This window comes from Hylobates moloch, unplaced genomic scaffold (assembly GCF_009828535.3).
Source record: "Hylobates moloch isolate HMO894 unplaced genomic scaffold, HMol_V3 SCAFFOLD_22, whole genome shotgun sequence".
NCBI lineage: Eukaryota > Metazoa > Chordata > Mammalia > Primates > Hylobatidae > Hylobates > Hylobates moloch.
Window position 1 is genome coordinate 32,122,440 of NW_026652297.1, and position 23,276 is coordinate 32,145,715.

At 48.2% G+C, this 23,276-nt stretch overlaps 1 protein-coding gene across 6 annotated transcripts in view; it reads left to right on the plus strand.

Moving 5' to 3' along the window:
* The window catches only part of PTK2B (protein tyrosine kinase 2 beta), a 147,374-nt gene that overhangs the window by 103,626 nt on the left and 20,472 nt on the right, over window positions 1-23,276 (plus strand). For all 6 annotated transcript variants that reach the window (XM_032144129.2, XM_032144128.2, XM_032144133.2 and 3 more), the window contains 17 exons: window positions 3,291-3,469; window positions 4,053-4,140; window positions 5,743-5,822; window positions 13,510-13,572; window positions 13,782-13,836; window positions 14,295-14,435; window positions 14,813-14,887; window positions 15,673-15,774; window positions 17,004-17,121; window positions 17,660-17,699; window positions 18,081-18,127; window positions 19,309-19,359; window positions 19,818-19,915; window positions 20,692-20,776; window positions 20,969-21,069; window positions 21,338-21,453; window positions 23,125-23,225. In XM_032144129.2, coding sequence (XP_032000020.1) covers window positions 3,291-3,469; window positions 4,053-4,140; window positions 5,743-5,822; window positions 13,510-13,572; window positions 13,782-13,836; window positions 14,295-14,435; window positions 14,813-14,887; window positions 15,673-15,774; window positions 17,004-17,121; window positions 17,660-17,699; window positions 18,081-18,127; window positions 19,309-19,359; window positions 19,818-19,915; window positions 20,692-20,776; window positions 20,969-21,069; window positions 21,338-21,453; window positions 23,125-23,225 — 1,540 coding nt within the window. The remainder of the gene's footprint in view (window positions 1-3,290; window positions 3,470-4,052; window positions 4,141-5,742; window positions 5,823-13,509; window positions 13,573-13,781; window positions 13,837-14,294; window positions 14,436-14,812; window positions 14,888-15,672; window positions 15,775-17,003; window positions 17,122-17,659; window positions 17,700-18,080; window positions 18,128-19,308; window positions 19,360-19,817; window positions 19,916-20,691; window positions 20,777-20,968; window positions 21,070-21,337; window positions 21,454-23,124; window positions 23,226-23,276) is intronic.

A 23,276-nucleotide genomic window follows, 5' to 3' on the forward strand; every position in this document is an offset into this window, starting at 1 on the left:
CATGAAAGAAAATTTTGACAAGTTAGACTCTGTCAGAAGACATTGATTAGGCAATGCAAAATAGGCACACTACAGACCTGGAGAAAATATTCATAAAATACATCATACAAAATACTTTTATCTAGAATGTATAAAAGTCTCCTACAACTCTCCTGCAAATGAAGACACAACAGAAAAAATGGGGAAAAGATTCAAACAACCACTTTACAAAGGAAGGTATATGAATGGCCTATAAATACATGAAAACATGTTCAATATCATTAGTCATCAGAGAGATGCAAATTACAAGCACAGTGAGACACTACGCACCCACCGAGATGGCTAATATTAAAAAGACTGACAACGCCAAATGTTAGTGAAGATGTGGTGTAACAGAAGTCTCATGTCACAGCAGAAATATAAAATGGAATAATCCTGACAGTTGCTCATAAAGTCAGACATACATCTATCTTTGATCCAGTAATACCTCTTCTCAGCATTTATCCACAGGAAATCACAACATATATTCACAAAATACTTGTACATTAATGTTCATAGTAGTTCAATTCACAATAGCCAAAAATTAGAAATAGTCCAGGTGTTCGGAAGCAGAGGACCGAATCAACATATTGTGATTCATTTACAAAGTAGAACATTACCGATTGATAAATAGGAATGAATTTCTGATATATGCAACAACATGATAGATCTCAGACATTATGCTGAGTGAAAAAAGACACAAAAAAAGTGTATGCTAAATGATTCCATTTATTTGAAGTTCTAGAACAGGCAAAACCAATCGAAAGTGGTGGGGGTAGGGTAAGGTTGTCTGGAGAGGCGGGAGGTAGTGGGCCATGAGGGTGGACTGAGAAGGGATATGGGGGAGTTTTCTGGGGATCTGGAAAGTTCTATACCTTAATTGGTATGTGGGTTACACAGTTGTATTCATGTGTCAAAATTGTATAGCTACAATTTATGCATTTTAATGTACATAAATTTTACATTTAAAGAAGAACTGTAAAAAAATAATAGTTGAGTCACAGTCGGGGAGTGGGTGGTGATATCGATGAAGCAAGAAGGCAGAAGGTTGGTAATTGTTGAGGCTGGGTGATGCGTACATGGGGGTTTATTATACTCTTCTGTTTACTTTGTATATGTTTGAGATTTTTGATAATCAACAGCACAGGGGTTCTAGCCCTGAGGAAATTAGATATTAGCCAAGTAGGTTTCAGCTGGAGCAGGAGAGGACTGTAAGTTCAAAAGCACCAGTGGTGGGGGCTCCAGGAGGGACTTGGGAGTGATGTGGGGGCTCTGAGTAATGCATTATTCAGGATGACAGTGGACAGAGCAGGGCAGAAGGTCAGGGACAGGAGAAATGGGTAGAGAGGATGACAAAATGGTTGACTTCACGGGCTTGCACTCCTCCCCCAACCAGATGTCCCTCTCACTGTAGGAGTGCCACTGATCCCAGTCTTCATCCCCTCCAGGGACTCAATTCTGATTCCTGCATTGGTTAGTTACAACTGCTCACAAGTGCATTCCGTGCCTCGGTTTCCCCATCTGTCTCACAGAGCAGTCATCATCCTTTGTGACAGGCATTTTCTTTCCTAATGGGGAAGGGATTTTTCAGGCTGAGGGTCTTCTAGTTTCACAACTCCCTGGAGTCCAGAAGGGCTAGCAAGAGGCAGCTAGCCCGAGACAGATGGGTGCCCAGGCAAGCAAATAACTGGGCATTCCTTCAAACCAGGATTATCTAAATATTAGCATGACATTTTCCTAGTGGAGAGAGAAGGAAATTTATTTCCTTCTGAGAAAAATAATATGCCTCCTTCTTTTCATTCCAATTAAGGAACTGATTACAGTTGATTTACTAAATTAGAAACTGTATTAGGAGGCATGTTAAGAAAATGTAAAATCTAAACAATCAAGTGCCCCTCCTCTTTTTGGTCTGACAGCAACCTATTATGCATTATTCAGTCTTTAGGCTGATGTAGGCTTGGTGGCATGCACATTGCAGACATATCCAACAGAGACAAGTTGGTGCCTTCGGGTTTTTAAATTTATATCCCAGAGGACTCTCTGCTGTGTCCGGAGTGAGCTCAATTCACCAACAATATGTAGAACTACATGAGAAACCTGAGTTAAAATGGTACCAAAGTCTGGGCTTAGTGGCTCACGCCCGTAATCCCAGCACTTTGGGAGGCCGAGGCAGGCAGATCACTTGAGGTCAGGAGTTTGAGACCAGCCTGGTCAACGTGATAAAACCCCATCTCTACTAAAAATATAAAAATTATGCAGGCGTGGTGGTGCATACCTGTAGTCCCAGCTACTCAGGAGGATGAGGCAGGAGAATGGCTTGAACCTGGGAAGTGGAGGTTGCAGTGAGCCGAGATCGCATCACTGTACTCCAGCCTGGGTGACAGAGTGAGACTCCATCTCAAGAAAAAAAAAAAAATGGCACCAAAGTGATTTCAGAACTAGGCAGGGCCTTACAGATGGACTTCCAGGCAGCTGCCCAGTTGGCCCACCTGTTAATCCATCTCTGGCTCTAGGCCGGGAAGCTATGGCATCAGTCTGGGAGACAGGCAGTCTATTAACCACTGGTTAACAAGAAAGCAGGAACAAGAGGGCACCTGGTTTCTTGCCAGCACTCATTTCTTGTGTCCCTGCTCATGGGGTGATTGTGGCACTTAATCCTTCCAAGTGAATCTTGTCCTTATCTTGTCCAGCCCCACCACTCCATAAATCAACTTGGCCTAGTAGAAATCCTCAGAGTCTAGTGTCCCAGGATTCCAAATCCCAGTTAAATTCCATGGGTTGTGGGACCTATATTAGTTTCTCCATCAGCCACATGGGATGGTAACACCTGCTTCCCTGTGTTATGTGGATTCAATGAAATCATGTCTGCAAAGGGCCTAGCAGTGCCTGGTGCAGGAACTCAGCGATGCTGGCTAAATTGCAAACCACTCAGAAGGTCTGCTGTTCACATGGTGGATGTTCAGTAATTATTAATTGGTTAGATTGTAATGACGTGCAGAAGCAAATTTTTGGTATTCTTTGCCTCTTTGCATTTTCTCCTTCACTTCTGCTCTTTCAGTTCCTCTATCTCTGCCTCATTTCACCCATTTGTCAATTTATCAGATAAAGCCCATTGTGTACAGATCTTTCCCTAAGTGCTAGAGAATCAGAGACAAATTGAACATGAAGACAGAATCCCACCCTAGAGAATCACACTTTTCGGGTCTGATTGAGAATTATGGGAGCCCAAAGGTGGGCAGCCCTGAGTCATGCCTCTCTCTTCTCCTCTGCAGGAGATCATCACCTCCATCCTGCTGAGCGGGCGGATTGGGCCCAACATCCAGCTGGCTGAGTGCTATGGGCTGAGGCTGAAGCACATGAAGTCTGATGAGATCCACTGGCTGCACCCACAGATGACGGTGGGTGAGGTGCAGGACAAGTATGAGTGTCTGCACGTGGAAGCCGAGTGGAGGTAGGAGTGGATTCCTGGGCTCTGGAAGTCGGAAGGAGAAGAATTTAGGGTGGGGAGGCCCTGGGAGTTCCTCCCTTAGAGCACTCCCCTGCCCCAGAAACTTCTAGCAAACCTGAGTGGCATTCTAGGCTTAGTGTTCCTCCAGTATCAAATGCATGTATTTTCCAGGACCTAACCTGGGCTTCATAGACTATCCCCATCCCAGAGCAGACACCTAAAGATAACCCTAAACGGGATGCTGACAGTGCTAGGGGAAAAGAAAGACAGAAGGGTGGGGAGGATAGAAAGCCCAGGTCCAGGGCTAGCCTGTGAACCTAAGAGAAACAGCTGCCATGCGGGAGAAAGGTGGAGAGTCAGGGATAGCTCAGACCACCACCTGCCAGCCACCTCCCTGTTTATGGTCCCCTGCCCAACCACAGAGGAGGGAAAGAGAAAAACCAGCCGTGAATGAGTAGCCACGAGACCCATGGGCAGCCCTTCCCTTTGCACTGGGGAATGGGCTTGCTTCTGCCCTTGGGGTCCTACTCCTTTCTTCAGGCACCAGCTTCTCTGTGTCAACCCGGGTCTGAATGTCCTGTTGCAGGTATGACCTTCAAATCCGCTACTTGCCAGAAGACTTCATGGAGAGCCTGAAGGAGGACAGGACCACGCTGCTCTATTTTTACCAACAGGTAAAAAGTACTTTATCTTCTTGCCCCGAGGCTCCCATTGCACCTCAAATGCCAAGCATGAACCGTTCTCTCCTAGGGAGATAGAAAGACAAAGCCCAGATTCTGGAGGGCCCAGGCTAGGAAGCTTCTCTTGAAGAAGGTGCTTGGTCTATGGTCAGTGGCTCCAACCCTGCTTTTCTCTCAGTATTTAAGCACTGGCTAAACTGCCCCATGTGCTCCCAGCTCCTCTTGGACTTTTCTGGTGGCCCAGGAGACCTGGCTAGTGAAGCAGCAAGAGCAGGTCCAAGATGAATCCTGCAGTGCTTACTACGCAGCTCTGCGGACTGTTGTCCACTAATCTAGCTCTGCCATTCACTAACTTGATAGCCTGGAGGAGCTCATTTACTTGCCTGAAGCTGTTTCCTCTGCTATAAAATTATTATGGGAATCATAAGAATAATACCTACTTTATAGGGTTGTTGTAGGGACCACATGATATCATTGGCCGCTAAACTGACTCTCCAAAGAAAAATTCCCTTACATGTAGCACTTACCTATTTATTTATTTATTTATTTATTTATTTATTTATTTATTTATTTATTATTTATTTATTTATTTATTTATTTATTTATTTATTTATTTATTTATTTCAATGGGTTTTTTGGGGGAATAGGTGGTGTTTACCTGAATAATTTCTTTAATGGTGATTTCTGAGATGTTGGTGCATCCATCACCCACGCAGTGTACACTGTACCCAATGTGTAGTCTCTTATCCTTCACCTCTTCCCACTCTTTCCCCAGAGTCCCCAAAGTCATTCTTATGCCTTTGCATCATCATGGTTAGCTCCCACTTATGAGTGAGGACACACAATGTTGGTTTTCCATTCTGGAGTTAATTCACTTAGAATAATGGTCTCCAACTCCATCCAGGTTGCTGTAAATGCCATTATTTCATTCATTTTTATGGCACTTGCCAATTTCCATGGTGTAAATACCACCCCCCTCCTCAGCCTATTTCAAGCTACCAATAGTATACCTACTTGGCTTAAAAAACTTCTGAAAACTTAATAACCAGCTCTCAGCAGCTATTTTGAGCATCTCAAACTTCCTGGACAGAATGCATATGGAGTGCCAAGCCCAGCACCAGGTGCAGAGCAAAGCGCAGCATCAGCAGGAGTGGCCATTGCTATTTTCTGTCTGGTCTTAGTTCCTTCCAAGATCTCCCTCCTGGTTTGCTAGAGACTGACCTAGACTTTTCTTGGCCTCTGAATGACATTTATCACTACTTACCAACAGGGCTTTGGATAAATTACTGACTCCTTGCAAAATTTCAGTTTCCTTCTATCCAAAATGGGGGGCAGGGGAGGGGAATCTGAACTTCCTGCCTGTGGAGCAAGGAGAGAATGCCTGCAAAGGCACCTCAAAAACCTCACAGGCTCAGCCTGTGAAGGCACAAGCACCCCTTCCCCTCGTGCTCTCCATCCCTGCTCCATGCTTGCTTGTGGTGGGGTGGGTGGCTGTCACTCAGGGAGGCAGAATAAGGCCCTTCATCTTCTGAGGCCTCTGTGCAGGGAGTGGGAGGTGAGGGTGCAAGTCTGATGCTTGACCTTTCTCCCCACCAGCTCCGGAACGACTACATGCAGCGCTATGCCAGCAAGGTCAGCGAGGGCATGGCCCTGCAGCTGGGCTGCCTGGAGCTCAGGTATGTGGCCTTGAGGGCTCTGCTGGGAGGGTGCTGTGCTGAGCTCTGGGCCGGCCCGGCCTTTCCCCATGTCCAAGATGGGAAGCAGGAATGAGTGTGTGGGAGCCAGGAAGGGGAGAGGTGGTGACCGGCAGCAGGTGAGGCTCTGAGGGGCTGGGTGTTGGGTCCTCAGGATGGCAGGGGTAGGGGGGCCAGCCTCCTCCCTAGTCTCACTCTCCTGGCTCCCATTGCTGCCACTGCTCTTGCCTGCAGGCTGCTGGCTTCTTCCATCTGTCAACCACCTTTGCTGCTGTTCAAGCGATTCAGCAGATGTTTCTTGAGCACCAGACTAGGATCTGGGGGACATTCGAGGCTAGAGATGTCTATCTGTGTTGCTCATTGCTGTATCCCCATCTCCAGTAGGCACTTGATCAATATGTGTGGAATTGGTACATCATCCAGAGAGGCCCTCACACTTCCATGTTGGGGAGGTGACAGATGTGTATACAATTAATCATAATACGAGGCAGAATGAGGATGGCACCAGCTTCCATGTAGGAGCCATTCATCCTGCCCGAGAGCATCAGCAAGAGGGTATCTGAATTGCTATTGGAAGGAGGAGAAAGATTTCAATCAGCAGAGAACAGGGGTCAGGGGAGATACACTCCAGGCCCAGGGATCAGTGGAAGGAAAAGCATAGACTGGAGAATCGTGAGCTTGGAGGGATAAGTTGGGGCTGATGGTGGAAGACACCATCGGGACAATGGCAGTCCAGTGATATCATTAGAATGACATTGTTAGAATGACATAATTAGAATGGCAGTCTAAAAAAATAGGCCTTATTCTTGGCTGCCAGGGGGTCATTGCCATTCGGGACTGAGGAGGGTGATATGGCTGACCTGTGCTCTAGCCCTGTCTTGACCAGGGCAGCACCAGTGAGTTTCACCATCCCCTGCCTTTTCACCCTCTCCTTCCCTTCTCTCTACCCCTTCTCTATCTTAGATCAGTGGTTTTAACATCTGCTTGCAAATCATATTCACCTGGGAGCTTAATAAACTGGAGACGTCCTGGCCCTACCCTTGGGAGATTTGATTTGGCAGGCCTGGGTGGGACCTTATCCTAGGCATTTTTGACCAGCCCCCCAGGTGACTTGAATGCCATTAGATATATGGGTTGATGGGAGGACTTTCAGGATGACTGCCAGGGAAATCGTTGGCCAAGGATTACTTCCTGTTTTCTGGAACTGCATTTCCGGAGCCTTATCTGTGACCTCATGGTTAATAGAGAGTAGAACTCTGCTGCGGCGTCTACGGAGCAGGCTGGGGGGCACTGGGGAATTCTGGCCCCATCGTGATTCTCAGTCAGAGAGAAGGCTGAGGAGTCCTCCGGTGGAGGCAGTGGGGTGGGAAAGGGAGAGTCCCACTTTGATTTCAGCATCTGAGGCTGTTGGTATTAGCAACAGAATAGGTCAAGGGCAGCTTCGAGGGCTGCACATTTCATGACTTTGTCTCAAGAAGCAAGGGAGCATTTGAGTCTTCTGTACAGAGGAGGCCTGTGGTCCCTGCAGCTGCTTAGAAGGCAGCCCAGCTCACTGCCATTAGTAATAATCATGATAGCTCAGTGCTGGCAGACCAGGGCAGTCTGCAAAGTTTATTTTATTATCTGTGCCTTTTATCCCTTCTCAGACTGCTCGGCTCCTATGTCTTGCATTACATCCTGTACCATCTCATCTTCCCCTCTAAAATTAGACAAGTCAAAAAAGCTTATCTTTACCTTTTTATTTATGGATCTCATACCTGGGATGCTAGCATCACTTTGAGACACCTATCGCTTGTCACCTGTCAAGCAGTCATCACTTAGTTGTAAAACAGCACCACAAAGACCCATTAACATTCTATTTTATTTTATTATATCCTCCAGTCATCCCCAAACTATTACTGGTGGTAGCCTAAGCTCCAGGCACTGCACTAATGTATTGGAGGACAGGGCGAGGCATCCGACATGACTCCTGTAGGTAGTATTGTCAAGAGTGTGACTGCTGATATCTGCTATAACCAATGCAGGATGATTCTAAAATCCACACTTGTTTTGTGCAAAAGACATATTGTTTCACATCTCCTGAGTGTGAGGAACAGAGTCAGAGAGATGTTCCTATGCTTACTGGGTGACCATTGAAATGCCGGATGTATGATATCAGGGAGAGGATATGGAAAACACCTGTTTTGTAAACAGAATAGAAGATTTGCAGGTCTAATAATTTTTAAAGTTGAATGCAGTTATTTGTTATGATGAGCCATTTTAAAGTCAAGTTACAACTATTTCTCGCCCAGAGAGAATTGGACACACTTCGGAAAATCAGGCCATAAGGCAGAATTTTCTAGGGCTGTGGCTCTTGCCTAAAAATGTCCCAGAGTGTGGGGCTACCTACAAATCATGGGCAATAATCCCTTGTCCTATTAACATCATTGATTAGGTCACCTGCCTTTAGATATACAGCATCTCCAGGAAAAAAAATTGTGTTATTTCCTAGCTTAAAAAAGAGGTATGATGTATGCCTGAGATATGAGATTAGTGAAATGAATCCTCCATGGAGTCATGTGTTTCCTGTGTTACTCTGGGCAAGTCGATTACCCTCTCTCTGCCCGGATTCTTTCATCTATAAAATAGGAATGATCATAGTAACATTATAGTAACGTTATGTTACTATAAAACATGTTATGTTACTATATAACATTTGTTATACTATATAATATATATGTGTTACTATATAACATATATGCTACTATATAACATATGCTACTATATAACATATATATGCTACTGTATAATATGTATGTTATGTTACTATTGTATAGTATTGCATAGTATACTATTATACAGTATTATATGGTATTGCATACTATACAATAGTAACATAACAAACCTTGCAGGGTTGTTACAAAGAATAAATGTTAATATATTTAAGGTACTTAGAGCAATGACAGGGACCAAAGTATTCAATAATTATTTATTATATTTTACCTACTTTTTTCTCTTTACCCTTCTTTTGTTTATTTATTTTGAATAGACTTTATTTTTTAGAGAAGTTTTGGGTTCTCAGCAAAATTGAACAGAAGGTACAGAGTTTCTATATACCCCCTTCCCCACACATACACAGCCTCCCCCACTATCAACATTCTCCACCAGAATTCCCCACCAAAGTGGTGCATTTGTTACAATTGATGAGCCTACACTGACACATCATTATTACCTAAAACCTGTAGTTTACATTAGGGTTCACTCTTGGTTATTGTATGTTCTGTGGGTTTGGCTAAATGAATAATGACCTATATCTACCATTATAGTATTACAGAGTAGTTTCACTGCCCTAAAATTTGTCCATACTCCACCTACCCATCCCTCCTTCCCTCTAACCCTGGCAACCATTGATCATTTTATTGTTGCCATAGTTTTGCCTTTTCCAGAATCTCATATAGTTGGAATGATAGCTAGTTAATTTTATTCATTTATTGGAGGTGCTTTATAAATGCCAAATGTTTGATCTAAATAATGCCTATAAATGAAAGTTTGAAATTCATGGCCTCTATTCTGGAAATCAGTACCTGCCCAGTTTGAGGAACCAAATAACCTCCCCCTTGATCTGAGACACCTAGGACCATTGTCCACCCTCAGCAGAGCCCTGAAACAACAGCAACAACAACAACAACAACAAAAGAGAATGAATGTGTAACCCCAGATTAGTTAAGTAACTGATAATAAATAAAGATTGGAGAAACAACACACAGCTTGCTTTGCTTCAAAAGGCATCTTGGTTTGTAGTTAATTTCTATTGATGTTTAGAAGAAAAAAGTAACCAACTGGATTATTTTAGTTGTTTCCTTATTTTCTGCTGTCCTTACCTGGGTATCAGTCATAGGCCTGTATCTGATTATAGACTCCACCGCTGTCCACCTGGTGTTAGCTACTCAAAATTGCAGGCTTGAGCTGGAAGGACCAATCAGGCACTAGAGGGCACTCCAGGTAGGCACAGCCTCACTCAGTGATGGCGGTCTGGGCATATCTGGGAGACCTGGGTGCCCCTGGAGAGCAGCTGAGATGGGACTCAACACAGAAAATTGGGAAGCTACCTTGCTGGGGAGAGCAGCATCTCCCTTGAGTGATGGTTACTAGTTCTCCCAGACATTCCAAGATGTTCAGTTGCTCCAAATGTTAGAAACACCCAGATTGTGGCACATCTGAATGATTGGACAGTCTTGTCAATGGTGACTATGTAAATGATCTTCGATGCCTGAGAGAAGGGTCATTTGGGACACAGGGAGTGGGCTAAGCAAGCTGGATTCAGGAGATTGGGGTGACCTTGATGTGCTAGCTGAGCTTCCTTTACCCTAACAAAACATTTTTGCATTCACTACCACCTTGATCACGCTAAAATGCTCTTATTTTTTTATGTGACTTAATTGTTCAGTGTTAATTTCAAAATGTGTTTACCCTTTCATTTAGCTAACCCTGTTTTAAAAAATTTAATATTTATATATCCCAGTCTTCCAAATTCTTTCTTCACAAGTCTCAAAGTTCATTTATTCATTCAACAACAGATCGTAAGCCTGGAGTGGCTTTAGGAGACCACTCTCCTTCATGGCTGGGAAGCAGATCTCACCCCGTGGGTGGGTGATGCATCCTTCCTGCTTGGCACAGTCTTTTCATTTCCCTTTTCAGCGTAGTAAACTCTTCTATCTTCTGGCACCTTTAGAAAACGTACTGAGCCCGTGTTACCTGCTTGTCCTCTACATACATAGGAAACCTCAGCGTGAGCCTATGAGGTGTCAATTACAAGCAGTGTGACCATCTGGTCTTCCCATCAAGCCAGCTAAGGGTCTCTTCATCTTAAAGCCTTTTCTGCCCCATCCTGACCCCCTCCAGCCTCCTTTGCAAAACCACCGTACTTGCACACAGCTCTGTGAGGCAATGACATGCACCAGATTGTGAAAATCTGTCAAATCCTTGGAGTCAGAATGGGTGCTGCCTTTGCCTGGCACATAAGAGCTCAATACACAGTTGAATAAATGGATAACTGAAAGAACTGAAATCTTCTTCCTCAGTGGACCTTTGCCAACATTTATTCTGTTAGAATTAAATAGTTGTGTACAGCAAGCCAATGTGTTCAGTTACCTACGAGTATATTTTATGGCTCACTCAACCCAGGGGAACTGTAGATGACCAAGCTGCCTATAATCACCCTGAGGTTTCTTATTAATGTGGAGATTGAGCAGGTAACACTGGCTTGAAATGTTTTCTGAAGCTGCCATGGTCAATCGTATGGAATTTGGGGATCTTAACTGCAGGCACTCTTCAGGTGGGAGGAGGAAGAGGAGGAGGAGCTTCCATCCAGGGGAGAATCCTGGGTAGGCTTCTCATGTCCTATACCTCAGAGGCCCCCAACCTTTTGGGCACCAGGGACCAGTTTCGTGGAAGACAGTTTTTCCATGGACCCTGGTTGGGGTGGGGGATGGTTTCAGGATGATTCAAGCACATTACATTTATTGTGTACTTTATTTCTATTATTATTACATTGTAATATATAATAAATATACAACTCACCATAATGTAGAATCAGTGGGAGCCCTAAGCTTGTTTTCCTGCAACTAGACAGTCCATCTGGATGTGATAGGAGACAGTGACTGATCATCAAGCATTAGATTCTCATAAGGAGCGTGAAACCTAGATCCCTCGCATACATGGTTCACACTCCTATGAGAATCTAATGTCACCACTGATCTGACAGGAGATGGAGCTCAGGCAATATAGCAAGAGATGGGAGACAGCTGTAAATACAGATGAAACTTTGGTCACTCACCCACTGCTCACATCCTGCTCTGTGGCCACCTTTCTAACAGGCCAGTACTGGTCCATGGTCCAGGGGTTGGGGACCTTTGCTACACCTGAATGTCGTTCCTATCTGCCAGTCTTCTGGTTTCCAATTCCGCACATCTGCCCTTAGCAAGAACATCCCATCTCAGGCACCATTGCTTACCTCCCTCTGTCAGACGCTCAGTACAGAGAAATAAGGGTAGGGAAGAACCCATCTTCTTAGTGTTTTAAGTTCTCTTCTTGGATCGAATCCCCAGGGTTTTCTAGCCTCACTACTAGTGACATTTGGGGCTGGATACTTCTTTGTTAGGGGGGATTGGGGGTGGGCTTCCTTTGCATTGAAGGATGTTTAGCAGTATCCCTGGTCTCTACCCACTTGATGCTGGTAGCACTACCAACCCCCTACTCCAACTAGGTGTGATAACCAAAACTATCTCCAGACATTGCCCAGTGTTTCAGGCTGGGGCACAGAGTGCAAAATTGGGACCATATTTCTTAAGAGGTAATTACTTATTTTGCTTGACAATACATTCAAAGACACCATTTATTAAAAATTATTAAGGATATAGCATTTTACATTTTACATTTTTATTGGATATTTCCTCTATGATTTCATGCCTTGAGTGTCTTCTTTTTAATTTTTTTGAGATGGAGTTTCACTCTTGTCACCCATGCTGGAGTGCAGTGGTGCAATCTCGGCTCACTGCAACCTCTGCCTCCCGGGTTCAAGTGATTCTCCTGCCTCAGCCTCCCGAGTAGCTGGGACTACAGATGTGCGCCACCACGCCTGGCTAATTTTTGTGTTTTTAGTAAAGACAAGGTTTCACCATGTTGGCCAGGATGGTCTCAATCTCTTGACCTTGTGATTTGCCCACCTCGGCCTCCCTAAGTGCTGGGATTACAGTCATGAGCCACCACCCTCAGCCTAACCTTCCTATTTTCTAAACACAAAAGTTTCTAAACAGTTTCTAAAAAGAACTGTCTAAAAGTCATTGCTTTTGAATCATAAGTTACTTCCCTCACTCTGTTTATATTATTAGTTGCACAAAACTTTTACCAGATATTTATAAGGATGCCTGAATTAAAGGAACATTGAATGGCTTTAATATAAGATCAGGAGTAGGATAATGTCTGCAGCAGTCAATGAAATTACTAGACACAGTGACCTAGACAGGGAAGGGAGGCTGGCACATGTGAGGACATTAGCTATTTGGTCTCAGCTTAAGCCACAATTGCATAAAACTATTTATCAAGGCATACATTTTTGGGGGAAATGAGACTTAAAGAATATGAGTAAAATATTAATAGCTGCATCCTCTGGTAAGACTATGAATAATTTTATTTTCTTCTTCTGTAAGTCCTAAAGTTTGTATATATACAGTGGTACATTTAACAAGTATCTAAATGAACACACAAACATACACACATATAATATCTCAGAGATAGCAAATAAGTGAAAAGGAAATCACAAGAGTCCCCCAGGACCTGCAGGTAAAGGTCAGTGTTCCTAGGCTGATCATTCAAGCATTGGCTGCCTTGGGCCTTTGTTCTTAGAGGCCACAGATGGAGCCACCATCTTCCTCCTCAGCCCAGTATCTGCCCATTCCTAGAGTGAGTTTCCTAGGATGCAAGGCTGGAGTCTTCTCTTGGAATGACATTTGTGGGGTTTCCTTTTCCTCACAGGTCAAAATACTAAATTTTATGACTCTCCTAACTTCCTTTCTCCTGATGATTCCCACGTATGGCAGGGGAAGGGGGCTTCTAGTGGCATGAGGTGCCCTGGGTCTGACTGCCTCATTCTCCAGCCTTCAGCCTCCCTCTCCACCACCTATTTCTCCAGGCGGTTCTTCAAGGATATGCCCCACAATGCACTTGACAAGAAGTCCAACTTCGAGCTCCTAGAGTGAGTTCTGGGATCACCCATCTCCCCTCCTTTCCTGTCCTTCCATGTGTACTTTTCCTCCTCACCCTCTCCTCCACCCCTCCCCAGACCAGAGTCACACAGGGCCCGTCTTCAGGTCCCAAAGCCCTCTCACCTCTTCCTGATTGGCCCGCAGTCCTGGGATGGGGGTGAGGCGGAGTCACATGCTGCCTTTTTCTTCCTTCTTGCAGAAAGGAAGTGGGGCTGGACTTGTTTTTCCCAAAGCAGATGCAGGAGAACTTAAAGGTGAGGAAACCAATGGGCAAGGACCTCTTCATGTTGATTCCCAAGACTAGAGTGTAAGGGATGAGGCTGGGGCTGGGGATACTCAGAGAAGCCAGGGCATCTGCACGGCCTTGGGCATTTGGACACAGGACCACTAAATGCACCGAGGGGTCCTCTCTGGGGCTGGGGATCCAACTGTGACATGCCTGGGCTCCGGCTCCGCATCGAGGCCTTATCAGCTCTGTGGCCCCAGTACTGGGAAGCTACCCCTTGCCCCCTCCACCTCCTTCATAGGGTTACAGGGAGTCTCCCTTGAGACAATGGGTATGTGTTTTAGGTCATAGATCACAGCTGCTTTTGGGGCAAAGGCCCTGGGGGATCATTTTCAAGCAGCGGGCAGTCTCTCAGTGAGACTCTAAGGGAAGGAGTGAGACCTGGGAGGAGCAGGCATTGCTCACACTGCCCATCCCCTCCCCCAGCCCAAACAGTTCCGGAAAATGATCCAGCAGACCTTCCAGCAGTACGCCTCACTCAGGGAGGAGGAGTGCGTCATGAAGTTCTTCAACACTCTCGCGGGCTTCGCCAACATTGACCAGGAGACCTACCGCTGTGAACTCATTGTAATGGCGGGCTCTCTTGATCCTCTCCCTGACCTGGATCCCAGGCCTCTTGGGAAAAGGGGCCAGGAGGGGGCAGGGAGAGGCTCCAATCGCTGCAGATTCTCAGGCAGCAGGGCCTCGCTGACCTGCCGTCGGTGGAAGTCACAAGCACCCCCTTGCCTGAAGCAGGCGCTGAAATGTTGGCCTCCAGCTCTGGGAGGTGGGCAGGACAGGCAAGGTGTCAGGAGGGGAAAATCCATATGGCCAGCATTTCGGTGGGAAGGAGCTGGAGACCCAGGAAACAGTGGCTTGTGTCTAGCTTAGGGAGCTTTTCTTCAAGTTTCTGAAGAATGGGGAGGACAGCTCTGGGACAACAGTCCACTCTCTTTTCATTCCAGCAAGGATGGAACATTACTGTGGACCTGGTCATTGGCCCTAAAGGGATCCGCCAGCTGACCAGTCAGGACGCAAAGGTAGAAAGACCGGGGGCAACCCCACCCAGCCCCAGGCGGGGAGGTCTTCCCCTCTCTGCTGCCTCCTGCCCTGTCTGCCCCTTCAATTCTTCTTGCCCCTGTTGCTGAGAGCAGAGTTCTTCTAAGGCCATGCCCTGGCTTGAGCAGCAGTAGAGAGCATTTAGAAATGGCAGCATAGGGCAGATGGCCCTTTACATCCCTGTGACTGTCATCTGCACAGAGGTGGTTGGAGGGGGAGACAAGGCCACTATGATTACTCGCAGAGCTCAGCAGTGTTGCTCTCTCAGTGACAATATGAGGCACGATTCCCTTGGAAGTCAGGGGACCTGGGTCCAGTCCTGGCTCCACTGCCAGCTTGGCACATGATGTTGAGCAAGTCCTGGCTTTCCCTAGACCTCATTTTCTCCTTGGCATAGGGAGGGGCTTGGTCTAGATCAAGCTTGTGGTCCCAGGACGGCTTTGAAAGCAGCCCATCACAAATTCGTAAACTTTCTTAAAACATGTTGAGATTTTTTGTGCAATTTTTTTTTTACCCTCATCAAGTAGTGTTAGTGTATTTTATGTGTGGCCCAAGACAATTCTTCTTCCAATGTGGCCCAGGGAAGCCAAAAGATTGGATGCCCCTGAACTAGAGGATACTTCTAGCCTTAATAGTCTTTGATTCTCTCTTCATCTCCCAGAGAAACTCCCAGTTCCTCCTCACCCCAGCTCTCCAATACTGACCAATCTGCATGGCCCAGTCCTGATAGTGGGATGGTCTGAAGCTCCCCCTTCTTTTCCTACAGCCCACCTGCCTGGCCGAGTTCAAGCAGATCAGGTCCATCAGGTGCCTCCTGCTGGAGGAGGGCCAGGCAGTACTTCAGCTGGGCATTGAAGGTGCCCCCCAGGTGAGTGTCTCTGGGCACCTGGCAGCTCTGCAGGGGGTATAATGGCAGATTGGGAGCTCTTGCTCAGACCAAAAGTCTGACACGCAGGAGGCCAGGAGCTTCCTGGCTTTGGGGATCATGTTAAGAAAACTGCACCAAGTTCTTAGACAAAAGGTACCAGGATGATGATAAATTGTAGGAAAATTCAGGAAACAGTTTTTTTAATGTCAGTAAAGAAATTGGGAAGGTTTTCAGGTAGTGGAATGTTCAAGGTGACCAGAAATCAGGTATAAATCACAGGCCTAAGTTATACCAAGAGAACAATGACGTGGACATCAAGGCCTCAAAAACATGGGTTTGTTTTTGTTTTTGTTTTGTGTGTGTGTGTGTGTGTGTGTGTTTTGTTTTGTTTTGTTTGTTTTGTTTTGTTTTGTTTTTGCAGTAAAACACCCAGAGAGACCTCAGGCTGCAGAGCGCTCATCTCTCTCTCCTTTCACCCATCTGTGCCCTGCCCCATTGCCTCCCCTTCCTCTTTCTTTCCTTCCTTCCTTCCTTCCTTCCTTCCTTCCTTCCTTCCTTCCTTCCTTCCTTCCTTCCTTCCTTCCTTCCTTCCTTCCTTCCTTCCTTCCTTCCTTCTTTCCTTCCTTCCTCCCTTTTTTTCTGACAAAGTCTCACTCTGTCGCCCAGGCTACAGTGCAGTGGTGCAATCTCAGCTCACTGTAACCTCCACCTCCAGAGTTCAAGAGATTCTCCTGCCTCAGCCTCCTGAGTAGCTGGGACTACAGGTGCATGCCACAAGGCCCGAGTAATTTTTGTACTTTTAGTAGACACAGGATTTTGCCATGTTGGCCAGGCTGGTCTCAAACTCCTGACCTCAGGTGATCTGCCTGCCTCGGCCTCCTAAAGTGCTGGGATTATAGGCATGAGCCACTGCGCCCAGCCCCCTCTTCTATTTTCTCAGTTTCTGCTTCTATTTATTGAGCACCTACTAGGTACCAGGCATCGTGCTGTGTGCTCAGAGGCCAAAATAAGTGAGGCCTGGGACTGGCCTTTGGAGAGTATGGGAGTACAGGTGAAAGGGGTGACAGAGTGCGGTCTGGACTCCAGGGCAGGGCCCCAGGAGAGGTGCAGACAGCATTGGCATCCAAGCAAGGGTTGTGGCAGGGGTCCTGTTGTCTCTTCTCCAGCCCTGGGGGTGGTCTCTAGCCAAGGCTCTGGGGTCTCACCCTTGGCCGGTCTCTGCTCCGCAGGCCTTGTCCATCAAAACCTCGTCCCTAGCAGAGGCTGAGAACATGGCTGACCTCATAGACGGCTACTGCCGGCTGCAGGGGGAGCACCAAGGCTCTCTCATCATCCATCCTAGGACAGGTGGGTTCCATTTAAAGGTAAAGTGGCTGGACCATGGGTGGCAGCACACCCGAGTCCCCAGAGGCGGAATGGCAGAAGCTAAGCCACTGATGGATAAGTGAATGAGGAGGCTTCCCCCACAGCCCAGTGGGAAGCTTCCAATGGGCCCACCTTAGGCTTTAAGCCCTGGCTGGTCCACCTACCCACAGCCCTGCTAATCAAGATCCACATAGCGGCAGCTTCTGGAGGAGAGGCGTTTTAGCCCCAGCAAGCTCAAAGCCATTGCTAGAAGAAGGCTGGTCCTACCTGTGTGTCTCTGTCTTGGGTCAGATTCAGGAAGCAGGGGTCACAGCTGGAGCACGTGAAATCTGGCCTGAGGCATCCTCCAAGGAGGATTCCAGTTTTGGCCCAAGGCCTCCCTAGCTCCCAGGCTAGGAGAGAATGGAATTAGGGGCTGGGGTGGGAGGAGAGTCCCTTGTAGGAATAGTGAGGAGGTCAGTCACCCACCCAGGCCGCTGTGTCCCCAGCTCCAACCTCCTCCTTCCTCCTCTCTTCCTAGATGGTGAGAAGCGGAACAGCCTGCCCCAGATCCCCATGCTGTGAGTACAATGGGGTGCAGAGGACAGGGCCCTGAGCTCAGCCTGTGCTGCTGAGAGGAAGAAGAATAAACCGGGAGTCCCCACCTCCATAGTTTCTGGCTTTCAGGCCCAGGAGAACCCTGGAAAAAGGATGATCTTTCCCTCCCAGTAAATACCTGCAGGAATATTCCTATGCCTTCATGCCACCTGGTGTTATCCTCGGGGGTCACTGCTGTCCCCCAACTCCAGCCCCCAGCAGCCTGGGCTGTGCTCCCAGGTCATTGCTAATCTGGACAGACTACTTTTCCACGGGGGGCAGGAGGAGAGGGCAGGCCAAGGCTGCCCAGGGGAACATTATCGGGCTCTGAGCTCACCTGGCTTCTGCTCTCTCACCTCCTACAGAAACCTGGAGGCCCGGCGGTCCCACCTCTCAGAGAGCTGCAGCATAGGTGAGCTGCCCGCTGCATCCTCCACCTGCTCCAGTTGCCTCCCGTCTGCTTGCTCCCCACTGCCTGCTCTCATGACATTGCCGAGGGTTTCCTCCAAGTTACAGAAAAACGATCCTCCCCCATAACTTCTCAATGATGGCTTTAAAATATCATGAATTGTAGCTGGGTGCAGTGGCTCATGCCTGTAATCCCAGCACTTTGGGAGGCCAAGGTGGGTGGATCATTAGGTCAAGAAATCAAGACCATCCTGACCAACATAGTGACACTCCATCTCTACTAAAAATACAAAAATTGGATGGACATGGTGGCATGTGCCTGTAGTCCCAGCTACTTGGGAGGCTGAGGCAGGAAAATAGCTTGAACCCAGGAGGCAGATGTTGCAGTGAGCTGAGACTGCACCACTGCACTCCAGCCTGTCAATCCAGCAAGACTCCATCTCAAAAAAGAATCATGAATAGTAATCGCTAGTGTGTATTGAGTACTTAGTACATGGCTTAGACAGCTTGGGCTGCCATAACAAAATACCATAGACTGGGTAGCTTAGAACCAGATACTTTATTGCTCACAGTTCTAGAGGCTGGAAGTCCAAGATTAAGGTGCTGGCTGAGTCTGCATCTGGTGAGGGCTTCCATCCTCATTTGCAGATAGCTGTCCTTTCACTGTGGGCTCATGTGATGAAGAGAGAGTTCTGGCCTCTCTTCTTCTGCGTATATGGGCACAGATCCCATTATGGGGGCTCCACACTCAGGACTGCACCACCTCCCAAAGGCCCCACCTCCTAATCCCATCACATTGGGAATTAGGGCTTCAACAAGGGAATTTGGGAAGTACACAAACATCCAGTCCTTAATGGTATTAAACATGCAACAGGTATTATTTGATTCAATCTTTATAGCATCCCCCAGTATTCATTTCATAGAAGGGAAAACTGAGATTAAGGGAGATTAACCAACTTGCCCTAAATGGTACAAGTTTGGGAAGCAGAGAGCAGGGAGTTCAGCTGAGGTGCCCTGGGCTCTGTGGCCACTCTAAAACCTGGGCTGGGAGCCTGGGACATGCCTGGCTTCTCCTCCTACCCCCTTGGGCTCCACTGGCCTCCAGCAGGGAGCCCCACACCTGATTCCTGGCGGTGCCCACCGAGGGCATCTTGTCCACGGCTGGGCCTCTTCCTGTCATTCCAGAGTCAGACATCTACGCAGAGATTCCCGACGAAACCCTGCGAAGGCCTGGAGGTAGGTTCTCGACCCCACCACAGCAACCGCAGTCAAGGCCCTGTGAAATGACGTGGCAAGGACTCTGGTGACACCACAGGGAACATTCTTTTCCTCCTTTATCCTCCCTTCGTGCTAGACTTAGACAGTGGCAAACCTGAGATGCCTTGGATTTGAAAGCTGAGATTTTTTTTTTTCTCCCTATAACTGATTGATCTTTTGTGTGCCCATGGAGCTGTGTAGGGATTCTAGTAACTTGGACCTGGGACCCAGCCTTCAGAGGGAGCAGGGTGATGGCTCTTCCCTGGGTCTGAGACAGTGGAACATTCTAGACTCCCATTTCCCCAGCCCAGCCCCTGGATCTTGGCTGAGGTGTTATAGATCTGGTGACGCCTGGCTTTAGAGACTGCAGACACTCAGGTTTCCTAGGGGATACCACTGATCTCTGTGATCTGCAACTGTTTTCTCTGTCTGTGCAGGTCCACAGTATGGCATTGCCCGTGAAGATGTGGTCCTGAATCGTATTCTTGGGGAAGGCTTTTTTGGGGAGGTCTATGAAGGTGTCTACACAAATCACGTGAGTTCCAGAATCTTCCCTTACATTCCTCTTCCACATGTCTGTAGGGTGAGACAGAGCTCAAATCGGAGCAGGTTGGAGTTGGCACAGCCTTCGTCCACTTGGGGACTCTTGCCCCTAAGGGCCTCTTGTCCACTGGGCATGGTGGCATTTATTAAATACTCAAAGAGTGGTGGAGACAAGAGTCATTTCCAAGAAGGGTAGCAAAATACCAGGGGTGAAGATATAGGCAGAACCTGGAGAAGGGTCAGTATTCTTGGTGGGAGAATACAAAGGGGGAGGTGGGATAAGGACAGTTCTGAGAAAAGGTGAGGCAGGATATGGAGTTAGTGTCAAAGCCAGTGATGGGGCAGGGCAAGGCTGACTGCTGTGGTCACGCTTCTAGCAGGCCCGGGGAAAAAAGAAAGAGGCAGTAAGAATGAAAAATCCAGTGACAGAGAGAGAAAGGCCCAGCCCCCAGGCATGATAATGGCCTGCAGGTGCCTCTGGCTTTGGGCAGGTCACACGGCCCCTCAGTCTCAGTGTCCTCATCTGGATGGGCAGGGGCTTGACTCATTTGACCACTAAAGCCCTTTTCAATTCTAACAGACCCTGATCAAGAAGAAGGGGAGTGGGGAAGGAGAGGAGAGGAAGACAAAGGGGAGAAGAAGAGAGACATAGGAGAAAGGGGCCTTCCCTGGCAGCAGAGTCTGCAGGAGGCCATGGGGAGGCCAGGAGGGAACATTCTGCTGAGCGCTGGGCTGGATCAAGGGGTCCTGAACACACTCTTGTTACAGAAAGGGGAGCAAATCAACGTAGCTGTCAAGACCTGCAAGAAAGACTGCACTCTGGACAACAAGGAGAAGTTCATGAGCGAGGCAGGTAGGGACCCCTGAGACCAACCAGGCCTCCAAGGTGGGAGGGGCTTGGGCCTGGGAAGAGAGGGGTGAAGAGTGCAGGGACCCATGTTGGAGGAGGGGTCCCCATCCTCCCAGCTAGAAGAGCAAAGGCCTTTTCTGAATGGAACGTTTGAGCCGCTCCACCTGTCCCTCTTGCCCCCCACCCACACTGCAGTGATCATGAAGAACCTCGACCACCCACACATCGTGAAGCTGATCGGCATCATTGAAGAGGAGCCCACCTGGATCATCATGGAATTGTATCCCTACGGGGAGGTGAGCTAGAGGACCCTGCGATGACAACTGGGCTGCAGCATGGGGGGCATTCAGAGCACAGCCCATTCCTCCCAGCTTCCTGGCTTCTGTGTTCTGCTGAAATAAGCCAGAGGCCCTGTTTGTCAAGGAAATTGCTGGAACATTTTGCCAGCTTTGGGTTTGTCTCCCGCCGTCCCCAGGGAAGGGTCAGGGGTTGCCAGCACACTGGTCCCCTGGCTCCATACTGGGACCAACCAGGGGTCTTGATGGCACCTCCCCATTCCCGCAGCTGGGCCACTACCTGGAGCGGAACAAGAACTCCCTGAAGGTGCTCACCCTCGTGCTGTACTCGCTGCAGATATGCAAAGCCATGGCCTACCTGGAGAGCATCAACTGTGTGCACAGGTAGGGGTGGAGGGGGCGGCCGGTGGTATGGAAGCCAGGCCTTCACCGGATCCTCAAGGCATCTAGGTAGAAGCAGGGCTTGTGGGTGACACAGAGCAGTGTTGGAATCCCAGGATTGGCCCAGCAGCTTTGAGCACTTGAGCAGCCTCTCTGACCCTGTGTCCTCATCTTTAAAGTTGCAGGCACTGTATGTACTTCATGGGGTTGTTACGAGTAACTCTGAAGTCCGAGGTGTCTGTCTATATCTCAAGACCTTCTAGCCCCTCCCCCGTGAGTGCCAGGAAATCGCCCCCAACCTTGCTCAGAGCTTGCTCACCTCCAGCTCACTGGCTTGGTGGCACATGGCTCAGGAAGAAGGGACTGGGCTGGAGCAGGGCCAGGAAGATCCTGGGGTCCTAGCCCAGACATCACCCTGGTTGCCAACACCCCTGGGCTGCCGAGTCCAAGCCTCCCTGTGGCTGTGGAGTTGGCCCCTGCTCTACCTGGCTTTGTTCCCATTCCCTGCCATGAGAACCTGACCCCCAAGGGAGTCAGTGGTTGGGCATTACCCACCATTGACATTGGCTCTGTGTCCTTGTGCCTGATTCTATGGAAAGCCACATCAGGGGATAAAACCCTGCATTCATTCATTCATCCAACAAATACTGTGGAACACCTCTCAGTGCCAGGTGAGGGGACAAAGTCATGACGAAAACAAGCAAAACTCCTTTTCCTCGTGAAGCTTACTTTCTAGCATGAGGGTCAAACTGGAGACATCAATTCTTAGGACAAAGGTGGTGGGAGGATAGATTCGTTTCTTTTGTTTGTTTATTTGAAGTGTCCATGCTTTTAAGTCATCATTTCAACTATAAAAACAAACACTAGAGAGTGGAGCCTGCCTGTGAGAAGCAAGCAGGCAAACTAGTTTGGGGTTGGGAGTGATGGCAAGAACACAGGGTAAACTGAGTCAGCGGTGCATCTCCTGGGAGGAACGAGAGCTCAGCTCTGGAGTAGCCTACCTGGGCGACACCCTTTTCCACGGGTGAGCTGATGGGCAAGTTCCTTCAGCTCCCTGGGTCCGGTCTCCTCCCCTGCACCAGGGGGGTCTGAGGGTCTCTATGTCATGACTCAGGGTGTGTGAAGCTCTCGTGCGATCCTGGTATCCTAAGTGCCCCATAAGAGTTAGCTGTGCTGCCTCTGCCACTCCTGCTGTACCAAAGACCTAACCAGTCCTGTGGAAATGCAGATGAGAGAGAATACCTGTGTTCAGGGAAGTGGTTGGAGTTTATCCTAGAAGAATCACCAGGTGATAGCCTCCCTGGCATGGGGGACTGTGTAGGCAACAGCACAGAAGTGGAGTGTAGCAGATGCCAGGAATCTGAGCCAGGCTTCAAGCTGGAGATGCATGAAGGGGTGACGGGAGACAGAGCCCAACAGCAAGAGAGAAGGAGATGGCAAAGCACCTGTGCGTGTTGGGGTGCAGAGGGGCCAGCTGGGCTCCCACCTGAACTGTGCTGTAGCAAGACCACTCGGTGGGGGCAGTGACCCACAGAAGCTGCCCGATTCTGCTCTGGAGGCCGAGTCCCTGGCTTAGACTCTTGGTCTCTTTTTCCATCTGTCTGTCCATCTCTCTGTTCCTGCTCTCATGGGGGTGGGCAGTGCCTCATCCTGGTCTTGATGCCCTTCTTCCAGGGATATTGCTGTCCGGAATATCCTGGTGGCCTCCCCTGAGTGTGTGAAGCTGGGGGACTTTGGTCTTTCCCGGTACATTGAGGATGAGGACTATTACAAAGGTGAGGGGGCTTCCCAGCCTCTGCATTGGCCTTGGAGGGGTCGCTGAAGCC